This window comes from Paramisgurnus dabryanus, chromosome 16 (assembly GCF_030506205.2).
Source record: "Paramisgurnus dabryanus chromosome 16, PD_genome_1.1, whole genome shotgun sequence".
Lineage (NCBI taxonomy): Eukaryota > Metazoa > Chordata > Actinopteri > Cypriniformes > Cobitidae > Paramisgurnus > Paramisgurnus dabryanus.
In genome coordinates, this window is record NC_133352.1 from 12,363,469 (window position 1) to 12,375,571 (window position 12,103).

Below are 12,103 nucleotides of genomic sequence, written 5' to 3' on the forward strand. Positions count from 1 at the left end.
CAGCCGCTTTAGTTTTATCAACGAAAGGCTAAAAATAGCGCTGTTCACCATGTGTCAGAAGTCAGAAAAGACGTAAAACATTGTGTTCAGTACCTCAGTTTAGATAAATGGGAGGAGAGAAGCCGGTCGCGTGTGGCTGTTTAAACACATTCAACCACATGTGTGTTTACACTACAAAAACAATCCGATCAAAGGGGTTTCGACTACCTCTGAATGTGGTTGCAAAATGGCCGAAAGTGGATGAGCTCAAAACTTTCAAAACTTTTTGAACACCATTTACACCTGGCATTAACGTCGTCCACTTGTGATCCTATCAACGAAAACGCATGTTAATGCCAAGTGTAAATAACCTCTTACTGTGGGTAGAGACCAGTTGCTTTTAAGGCGTCAAATTCACGCATGGAAGCCGCAAGTGAAATTCTAGTTATCGATACATTCACGCCGAAATTTGCATAATGGGAGGGGCTTCTGCAACTCAGCTCACTTCCTGTAATCACGTCACTACTACAGCAAGCTCCTGATTGTTAAAATGTTTCCCACTGCAACGCTCAATTCGCGCAAACTAGACACGCGAATGAGTCAGAATCACGTCTACCGACCTCCAGACGCACGTCAACGTACTTTACATTGACTTAACATTAAAATCACTCGTGCTTGATGCCTCTACCACGGCTGGTGTGAACGCAGCATTAGATAACAGCTTCTTATTAGCTGGCCCTTCGAATGATCCATTGAATGTCGAATGAATGTTACATAAGTTCCCGTGGCTCAATTGGTAAAGCGTTGTGTTAGCATCACAAGGTTTGATTTCAGGGTACACACATACTGTACTGTAAAACAATGTATAGACTGACTGCAATGTAAGTTGGTGCCAAACACATAAATGTTAATAAAATATGCCAGCATTTCCATCTCTGTGTGTCCTACTCATAATATGAAATCTGCTAACCTACAGTACCGTTGCTCGGTCAGCTATTTCAGCTGCATGCCATGTCCCATGGGTCACAGTGGAGAGCCTGCTCCCTAGGGCTGGCTGTTGTGTAGACACGCCTCACTGGGGTCTGTGAGCTGATGTTTAGCCTCATGGCAAGTGTCAGGCTAAGCGCTGGTGGCAGGGGATTGTACGACACTCAGTTGGAGGATGGCAAACTGTCAGCACACGTTAACATCTCGACCGATGTAGCGCGGTCAACTTACCGGTCTGGCCCGCTCAAGTGAGCAACCGAGACGGTGAATGCACGCATGCATGCATGAAAAACAAAACAGTTCATACAAAGAGCACAGGATAGCTCGGAGCAACAGAACAACAGAAAGTTTTCCTGAGGATACCATCACGAAAAACATTACTTGAAAGACACGTCACAGTGTTATTTTTTCACCCATTTTTGGGACTTAATATCAAAAAATATGCAATGTGTCACCATGTTGGGATGTCTATGTCACATTTCTTGTTTTATCAATTTTGGCTCTTTTTTATGTCAGCTTTTTCATTATGAGCTTTATTTCTGTCCGAGGAGATTCTCAAAGCACTCTGAGGCAATTGGTGTGGTTTATCACTCGCTCTAGATTCCCTTAACGGAAGACAAACTTGTGAAACGCTAAGACGTTCTTACTGTTAGAGTTAGGAATTGGGTGAGAATTTGGTTTGCTTCGCATCTGTGTCGACTTCCTCACGAAATGATGCCTTTAATGAAATCACAAATGATGTGTGGAAATCAGGTTCGATGTGTGAAAACCGTCTCTCCGGACCTAGTGAATCGAAAGCAGACACACGTCTTTGAGCCAGTCATGTTGACAATGAAGCAAAAACAGCCAATTAGGAAATATTTTATTTTAATAGACTGCCTGATAGGGGTAGTGCTGCGAAAAGCTTGTTTGGCACGGCCCAAGAGAAACTGAAGCAAAGCTGGGAAATTGCTGGAACAAGCACATTACCGAGTCAGTCGTCACCGGGACAAACTCTGTGCTTCTCTTTCAATTGCACTGAAAGCTAAAACAACATTTTGAAACACTTAAATAAATGCAATGTCGAAAAGTATATTGAAGTTGACAGCGCTGAATGCAGCAGGAAGCAGAGGTTTGCCGTTTAAAACGTTGACTCTTTTTTGCACCTTGCATGTTTATTTATTGACGTGGCTTTCAAAGGATTTTCTCACACGGAAGAATTTGTTGTCTTGCAAGTGCTCTTTCAATGACATACTATTGAATGGTGTTTAAAGAGGCTTTTGTATATCTTGCCATTCTAATTGACTTGCTGGCCTTATAGTACCAGTGAATGCGGATGGCCTTTTTAACGCTTTTGCGATAGGTCAACGGAATAACGTGATCAAAATGAACTATTTTCTATCAATACAGGTTAATCTTTCATCAACATACTAACCAGCAATATGTTCATCTACTCCAACAGCTTCTCTTACCTCTTGCCTACAGTATAAAAACACAGTAGTTTAAAGGGGACATATCATGGAAATCTGAATTTTTCCATGTTTAATGTTATAATTGGGTCCCCAGTGCTTCTATCAACCTAGAAAATGTAAAAAAGAAAAACCCAGTAACTTAGTTTTGGTAAACCATTCTCTGTTAACATGTAAAAAAATAGGTCATTGAAATTTGGCTCCCCCTGTGATGTCAGAAAGGGATAATACCACCCCTTAATCTGCACTATTCATCCTAGGCATGGGCCAGTTACCCGTTTCAAGGTATACAGAGGTTTTAAAGAGTCAAGGTTTCAAAATCACTAAACGTTAATGTGATACCGTTTTCAAGGTATAAGCCAACCACAGCACTGCCATTTAGTGCAGAGATTGGCTCATTTGCATTTTAAAAGACACAAAGACATAAAAACAACACATTTTTGCTCACACCTACAAAGTGGCAATTTTAACATGCTATTTTAAATTATCAATGTGATATTTTGAGTAGGGATGGGCATGATTAATCGACGATCGATAATTGATCGTTAAGAATTTAGTCGATGACGTTAATTTGTTATTGATTAATCGAATACTTTTTTTTCTAATGCAGGTTGCGTTGCCTAGCATAGCGTGTGTCTTGAAGCAATTAAATGAATTTCACTGTGTGGCAGCAATTCAACATTTTACCACCAGGGTGCAATATTTGACACAATAGTCCGTTATCTGTGACCTTCCGTTTTGATTTCAAAAAAATAATCATGAAGAGGTCATGACTTTTTGGAACAAATGAAGTCTCTGTTTAAGAATGCGGCTCGCAGCTGCAGGTGTTCCGCTGCTTTAGAGCACCGCATATTCAAGCGCATATATGTTCCGTTTGTCTAACTAAATGTAGTTTAACTGTTTGCCACAAGTTGATCTTGTAATAAAGGTCTCATGGAGGAAAACGCGCTGTATTTTTGTATTCAACATTTTTGAATTATAAAAGTTAAATAATTATTTTTTATGATAAAAATATTAATGATTAATCGATAGTCGATCGTTAATTCTCCCGACGATCGACTAAAAAAATTTAATCGAATGCCCATCCCTAATTTTGAGGTTAAACTTCAAATACATACTCTGAGGATACCAAAGACTCATTTGACATGTTAAAATATCCCCTTTACCAATTATGGCAATAAAAACAAAAGGCGACAATTTTAAATAGGATGCATTGTCTGTTTGGGATGCAGAGGGACGATTTACGCATTTTTCTTGTTTTCGAACCAGTGACTGTATAAAACATGGACGCAGTGTCCGTGACGTCATAAGAAGATTTCTGAAGAGCGTTTTTGAAGCCCAAAGTAGGCGGAGCCATCCATCACTGTCTTGGCAGTGTGTCCCCTTTCTGAAGAGCGTTTTTGAAGCCCAAAGTAGGCGGAGCCATCCATCACTGTCTTGGCAGTGTGTCCCCTTTCAGAAGAGCGTTTTTGAAGCCCAAAGTAGGCGGAGCCATCCATTACTGTTTTGGCAGCGTGTCCCCTTTCTGAAGAGCGTTTTTGAAGCCCAAAGTAGGCGGAGCCAGCCATCACTATCTTGGCAGCGTGTCACCTCGCGTCACTCCTGGATAACCAAAAAAATGTGGGTGGAGCTGAGCTGCCTTGCTGCCGAAACCATGCCCACTTAGCTCGACAGTAGTGTTAGCAGTGGCAATTCACAGATCACTCAAGTGGCCACACCCTAAATTATGCAAAACTTTATGGGTTAATATAATTTAAATAATTTATTATGCTGTAAAGTTGGCCATTTTAAAACATGGAGCCAGTCTCTAGTGGCCAGTTGATGAATTGCAGTTTAAGTCCCTTCCATGTTGGATTCACAAGAGAGACCGGAAGGTTACCCCTTGAAACCCATGACCTTTTGTGTTGATAACGCAGTGATCAGGAACCCCCATGTCCTTTTAGAGGAAGATACGAGAGGGGAGCAGACCTCCAAAATCCACCGTGAATTCACATTTAAATCTGCATATGTGGTGCAAATTTGATTCAAACTCGTTTTCATTTTAACAAAAATTCCAATTTTTGGAAATTGATGGTTTACATTTCATGGTTCAAAGTTTGATGTTATTGAAATGTGACACATTTTAGCGAGCTCTTTAATAGGATTCATATATACAAGGTTGTGCTCAACAGCAGACGTTAAGGTGTCTACAGAAGGGGGAGATGCTGTTGAAAGTTGTGTTGAATATTGAATGGGTTTCTCCAGGCTGTGTCTTCTTGCAGCGGGGGGCCTTGAAGAAACTTGAAAGAGATTGCATTACATTATTCCAGTCTAGAACTGGTTGTGTCAACACATCTAGGAGCTACCTCTCATGGGCCGCCCGGTGGGAAGGTGCCTCCTTAACAACTACATTTGGTCTGGTCACTCTAAATCATGTATGATGGGACGTGTTAGAGCGCGGGTGAGAAGCCGTTAGGGTGAACCTGCTTTGTGTCTCTCGCTGTCTGTCTTCTCGCTTCAAAGACTCCATTACACATGACAGTTCAAAGACTTTACGACAACCTCACAGAGACGCACGTCTCCATTTGCGTGGCAAACAAAACCTTCCTCCTGATTGCAACCTTCTTTTTTATGTATTTTTAATTTTTTGCCTGTGCTCCCCTGTGGTCGCTCTTCTTTGACTTGACAGCAAAATACAGTTGTCAGTCATTTTTGAAAGTGCTAAATTCGTAAATACATTTTTAGAATATGTTTAGCTTTTGGACAAAGCTGAACAATTAGTTTAGTTTGACACAAAACTTTCTGCTTCATAAATACTATTGTGGAATTTTGGGAAGTTTTATTCTAATGCTACGTGCACATTTCTAGCGGCTGGCAACGGCACAGCGAGGCGACTTTGTTTATTTCAATTCAAGCTTGACAACTTCCAGCAACATGAGCAAAGTCGTCATTGGCGACAGAAAGTGGATGTGTCCAGCCATGCGACAAAGTTTAGAAAAGTTTAACTAAGCACTGTAAGCAAATAACATGAGCGACTAACAGTGAGAGTAAAGCACTGTAGCTTACATCATTCTTCACTTCCAGCCACTTCATTGAAAGAGACAAGTGACAGACATTGACATGGTGCTGGCAGTGTGCTCGCAGCATAAAAAATGTGCACTTATATTGAATATCTGATTAGTTTTTATTTACTATTTTGATGATACCCATGCGACAAAAAATATATTTTCAAATATAATTGGAAATATAATTCAAAAATGTCCACAAAATATATGTGCTGAAATATATTTTGAAATATGTATTTTTCACCAATATATTTTTTTGTAATATTAATTTATTTTTTTTGTATATTTTGCAATATATTTGAAAAATAAATATATTTTAAAGTTAAAATTAAATATATTTTCAGCTGCAAATATATACTTATATTTAATATTTTATACATAGTTATACATTGTTGTTAAAAAATATTTTTGCCGTCTTTTGTAGTTGTCTGAATTAAATATAAAAAAATATATATCAATAGTTTTGTCATTAAACATGCAATGCAGTGCAATAATGCATTCTGAGAATACCTTTTCTATAAGATAAGGTACATGCATTAAAATGTCCTCAAAATGAGATATATGTACATTTATGTGTTCTTTTTGGCCATTTGGGGGTCTTAATTTGGCCACAATTTTCTCTCTGTTTCAGCAAATGAAATGATTTTTGGTGACAAATCTTATGCTTACACGTATTTTAAGAAAACTCAACAATATAAAGTGAGCAAATTTACTACCCTTTCGTGTTATTAGTGTACTGTACAAAAAGGACACTTAATAAAGATTTTTTTTCTCAGTACTTATCAAAACTACCAAATGTTTACAAAAATGTCATGATTTTAACTCTAATTGCAAGTGATGTCACTGATTTGGAAAAAAAAGACAACATAAAAGTGATTATGGACATTGGCTTTGATGCATATTTTGTTTTTGTGCAGCATCAGATTTTATTTTTTTCTCCCTCATTCATGGTTCGTGGCCGTTTTTGCCCCATTGACTTCCATTATAATGACATTTTTTGATTGCACAGCCATGAAACCTTATTATCATGCATTTTTTATTCTTTGTGGTTTTTCCTTTTGCAAAGAGGTAAAATGTGTAACTTTTACTGTTGATCGCCATGTGGCACCATTAACCCTTAAGTAGGCCTGTGCAAAAAACAGAGCTTAAATTCTGGTTTGTACATTGAGTTATATGGAGTATAGCAGCATATTAGACAGAGAGAGAGAGAGAGAGAGAGAGAGAGAGAAATGTAAACAATGCACAAGGGTTAAGAGACGGTGTAGTTAAGTTTTCCATTTTTTGAGCATCCTTCATTTCGATCCCTTAAAATGCTAACTATTTAGGCAGCACATTAGGTTGGTTTTATTATTTTCATTGCACTTTAGTCTTTGGATTCGCACATTTGACACTGGTTATTGCTTCCCTTTAAAGAATAAAAAAATTCAGTTTCACCTCATCCAATCTTTCCTGATCCAGTACAGAGATGTGCACCCAAGTAGACTTCTTTCTAAGACTCTCTCGCTTTTTTCCGAATGACACAGTACAGAAGGAACCTTCCCTCGCTCACATCTCATCTGCCCACTCATCTGTATTAAAATATGAGTGTATTCACGGGGGGTGCGCGTGCCGCCACAGTCAACCGTGTTCGTTTTTTTCCTTTTGCTGTCATCCATCATCTGCCTTTTCTTGTTTATTCCTCAATCCACTGTCAGGTGCTTAGAAGGACTCAGGCACTCTCATTTCGCCTTTCAAATTTGCCTATTTACTTCCAGAACCACTCTTCCACATCCTAAACACTATTTGAGCCTGGCAGAGTGCTTCAGAGCAGTTCCCCCACGTCAATACCGCCGCTCTTTTCCCTTCCCCTTTAAGAAAAAGACTAATATATCTTATCTGTTGCTGATGCACAGGCACTTTCTGAACAGCTATTTCAGAGGAAAAAAACGCACTCCTGCCCCAGTAATTGTCTGCGCGTTATTCTCACGGATCCTCCGGTAATTCAAAGAAATAGGTCTCTGCTTTCTCTGAAAAGATTTTTCAGTCGTGCGCTACGACGTGAGTGACACCTCCTCCGGTTTCCACGGCAGAGCCAAAAAAAGAAATTCGCAGAAATTAGTGACACTTCCAGTGATCTCTGCGTCTGCCAATTAAAAAGTTCTTTTTGTGTGCAAAGACACCGTGCTAAATTTGTCAAAAAAAAAAAGAGATATACTGAGCTGATTCATTAAAGCTGGCAACGCTGAATAGATCACTAGTTTATTCACACTTTTCTTTGTCCCAGATGCATAAAATGCGCCATAAAAACAATGATTATAAAGAAACGTGGCCTCGACCAATTTTCATGTTTAAAAATTATACAAACCATGATATGTATAATAATAATAATGCGAGCTCAAAAAGAAATTCTATAAATGTTCAATAAACTATGAAATGTCTGGTATCCATAAAAGCAAACTTTACATTTTTTTAATTATCTAGGAATGTATTTTGATGCTGCTGTGTTTTCATATTTTACTTTACAGTAATCTAACCTGAAAAAAAAAAATATTCGCAATGGGACATGGCCTGTCACACAGAAATCATTTGGAAACCCATTCAATCAGATTGTATCCACAAGTACGGAGAGACTCCCCGCTGAATCCTGGAAATAAGATCACAGCTGGACGATCCCTTTCCCACCATTTCTCTGAATAACGCCAGTGAATATGAAAGACGGGAGTGACTTGCTTCTCCGTAGGCTTCTAAATATACACATTACATCATTAAAAAAGCAATTTGGCCTCCCAAAAGGTTCACGTCCATTAAATCTTACTGTATTGGAACTTTTCAAGGTTTTACAATGGCACTGTTTTGGTGGAATTTAAATGAGAGAGCGTCGCATACCGCGGTACTCTACCAAAAAAGAGACTTTCTCTGGCATAAACAATTTAGCTGCGGGAATGAATCCCTCTTCATATCCCTGACATTTTCTGTCAGCCCAGAGGCTATAAGAGCAGGGTTTGCATTCAGAGCGCATCGCAAAGCACCTTTCAGTGTCACAACCGGAATGGAAATGAGGTTCACCACAGGTAACAGAGAAATGAACTCCCGTGTCAAAGAAACCAGCTCACTTCACCACGCTCTTAATATCTGAGCAATGGAGGACAATGCCAGAACAACATCTGATTAGAGCGACTGGGCTCCAACATTCGGTTTCTATGGGAACAGGATATTATATGCCAGCCTTGTTCAAACAGGAAGTTTATGTCTGTGAGCTGTGTTTACAAAGCCCCGAATGACTCCAGTGGAGAGGGTGGCATCTTTAGGGATGTTGGGTATTTGGCATTTTTGCAGCATTTGGTACAATCCACTAGGTTATTTTTTTTTATAACCCAACTGTTGGTTTGTCCAATATTTACTCAACTATGGGTTAAACCAACCTAATATTTTTAGAGTGTAGTAAATGTCCATGTTTAACCCAACCACTGTTTTTTCAGCGTTTTGGGCTGAACGTTAACTGTAGGTTAATGTAAACCCTTCAATTGAATTTATCCATGTTTTACCCCCATGTTTGGATTTTATATGAAAACGCAGGATAAACAGGACCTTTAAAAATGACAGTACTGCCTTAAGGCACATGACCAGAAATACTATAATATTTCTGGGTTACTGTAGCTTTACTGTCTTGCTCATGCACCGGTCAAAATTAAGCAAACACACGGTGGCTTGGCACTCAAATGTGAAATGAATTTAGCCTCAGATCAGCTGACCTTTACAATGTGAGTTAGTCTCATGCAATGCCTGAAGTCAGACAGGGAGTTGGAGAGATGTTTGGTTCTTAGGGATAGCCTGCCACATAATGTCATGTTTGTTATTGTGAAGTCCACAGCACAAACGGTGCACAAATACTTGAAAACAAATGCATCATTAAATCATTGCATTATTATTTTATTGTTGTTTCAATAGTAGTCAATGCGGATCAACGTTTGAAGCAAATCTTGCAGAGCAAATTAAACTTAATTGAAGCAAGCATTTGGGGCACTGTTGACTTGCATTATAGGAAAATTAATAATACAATGGAAGTCAATGGTGCCCCAGATCTGTTTGGTTATAAACACTTTTTAAGAGTTGAGCAGAACAAACAAAAAAAATCCTGGTACTTCACTGAAAAACATAATTCATTATATTTACTCATTTTTTTAATCAATTTATATAAGCTACATTTAAACAAAAGTTAAAAAAAATCTAATTTTATTTTGTTTTTTGCAACCCCTTACCTTTAGAAAATTTAGTGAATTGAATGAAATTTAATTTTTCAGTGTTGAGGGTGAGTAAATGGTGATAAAATTTTTATTTTGGGGTGAACTATTCCTTTAACTCATTCACCGCCTGCCTTTTTGAGAAAAGTTGCCCACCTGCATTTTTGTGATTTTAACAAAAGTTTCACAAAATTCCTTGCAGGAAAAATTATCTTCTATAAATATATAAACATACAAATTATATCAAATTAAAGAACACACCTTCTGCTTTCAAACAAACAAAAAACAAACAAACAAACACACAAACAAAATGGGGAAAAAACGTTTCATTATATATTTACTTTTTCCACTTAATTTAACCACTGAAATATGGATATTTCTCTTCAAAATATCTCTACAACATTTTGAGCAAAAAGCTTAAAAAATTGTGTTTTTGTAAAGGAATTTATGTTAGAGATCAGACTCAGAATGACTATCAAACATAAAGGCAGTTAAAATAAATCATTAAATCTTTTTAACTTCCGTTTTTGATAAATTCGGTTTGGTGGATCTAGTGGATAAAAGCGGTATTACACTTTCACTTTAAAATTCGTCCAGAAAGGCATATTTATTAGCTAAATATTAAATCATAATTGACGAGATAACTCGTCAATGGCGGTGAATGAGTTAAGTGTCTGGACAGTCAATTGAGATTTGATAAGACTGCTCGAAGCTTCTCATCTCATCTGCTTTAACTTATTTCTTGTAATAAGCTACAATGTTATGATCAGACATTGTTTGAGCGTTTCTCGTTCTCTGTGAACTGCAAAAATGTGATGGTAAACCCCAACGCACAGTTCTTCAGATATTAATTCTGGGGGACGTCTGTGCTTTACTGTGCAACGATTTTACAATTACAATTATTCTTTTATCTCTTATGTTGTGTCAACTGTGGACTGTTAGTCGACAGGGGACTTGCTGGCCTATAATTAGTATTCTCATCTTCAGTATTAAGTGTGGATGAATTATTGTGGTTACATGCTTACTCCGTGACATTTCACTGCTGTTTGATGCTCAGATGCAAGCCGGTGATTATTCAATTTCCAGCCTGCATTTAAGTCGCGTTAGATTGTGAACACCTTTTTGGCTCACTTGTAATTCACGTTTCTTTGTTTGAAGACTGACAGCAAGGCACATCACTAAGCTTTTGAACACACCCTTTGTATGCTTTGGAAATCATTTAAAACCTTGTGATATTCATTTATTTTCTTTTTCCTTCTGTCACTTGTTCATTGTAGCTTTTTTTAATGAGATATCTCTTATCCGTTTCTCCACAGGTCAGCCTGCCCAGCGACTCCAGTTGTGTGGAAGAAATTCTGCGGGTGAGTTAGAGTCTCTCTCTCTCTCTCTTTCTCTCTCTCTCACCTGCTTGACACCGTTCGGCACACAATGGCACTTCAATGTCATGAGAAAAGAAAAAGCCCCATATAACTTATAGGTTTATTGTTCCACACTGTACCTGCGCCTAAAAGGCTGAGGGCAGTACAAAGAAACATGTCGCTTTTCATATTAAATTAACATTAAAATAGTAGAAACCCACTTCATGCAGATCTATGATACTCATTACGAATCTTAGTAGCACTTAAAATCAGGGTATTTAATTTCTTTCCAGATGGATTTAATTGTTGTGTATTATGTCTTGTTAGTATGATAAATTATAAGTAGTCTGGGATGATATATATTGTAAATGTATTATTCAAAAAAGCTGTTTACGCGAGTGCTTCTTATGTATACATTAAATGTTTACATATTTAGTTAAGAAATGTGTATTATACAATTTTAATGCTTTTATAACACCTTAACACATATGAGGTGGTTTCCCAGACTAATCCAGGACTAGGCCATAGATATATTAGGACATTTAAGTAGATTTTAGAAACAAACCTTCCAAAAAAAAAAAAACAATACAAGTGTGCATCTTGAGACAAAACAATGGCACTGATACAGTGGTGTGAAAAAGTGTTGGCCCCCTCCAGATTTTTTATGTTATTGCATATTTGTTACACGTTAATGTTTCATCATCAAACAAGGGAAAACAAAATCCAAACACACATGGCCCTGTGTGAAAAAGTGTTTGCCCAGGGTATTTCCAATGAGACTTTTCAGAATTGTTGTAATTCAGCCACAGTGAAGGGTTTTTGAGTATGAACCACGTTTTTAAAGTCATGCCACAGCGTCTCAATAGGATTGAGGTCAGGACTTTGACAAGGCCACTACAAAGTCTTCATTTTGTTTTTCTTCAGCCATTCAGATGTGGACTTGCTGGTGTGTTTTGGATGATTATCCTGCTGCAGAACCCACATTTGCTTCAGCTTGAGGTCACAAACAGATGGCCGGAAATTTTCCTTCAGGATTTAAAAAGTCCTTCACTCTTAAAATGTTGGGT

General features: G+C 37.9%; 1 protein-coding gene across 1 annotated transcript in view; it reads left to right on the forward strand.

The window, feature by feature from the left end:
- aff2 (AF4/FMR2 family, member 2) overlaps positions 1 to 12,103 on the forward strand; it is a 309,260-nt gene that overhangs the window by 122,518 nt on the left and 174,639 nt on the right. Inside the window, exon 4 of the mRNA XM_073812202.1 lies at positions 10,995 to 11,039. Coding sequence (XP_073668303.1) covers positions 10,995 to 11,039 — 45 coding nt within the window. The remainder of the gene's footprint in view (positions 1 to 10,994; positions 11,040 to 12,103) is intronic.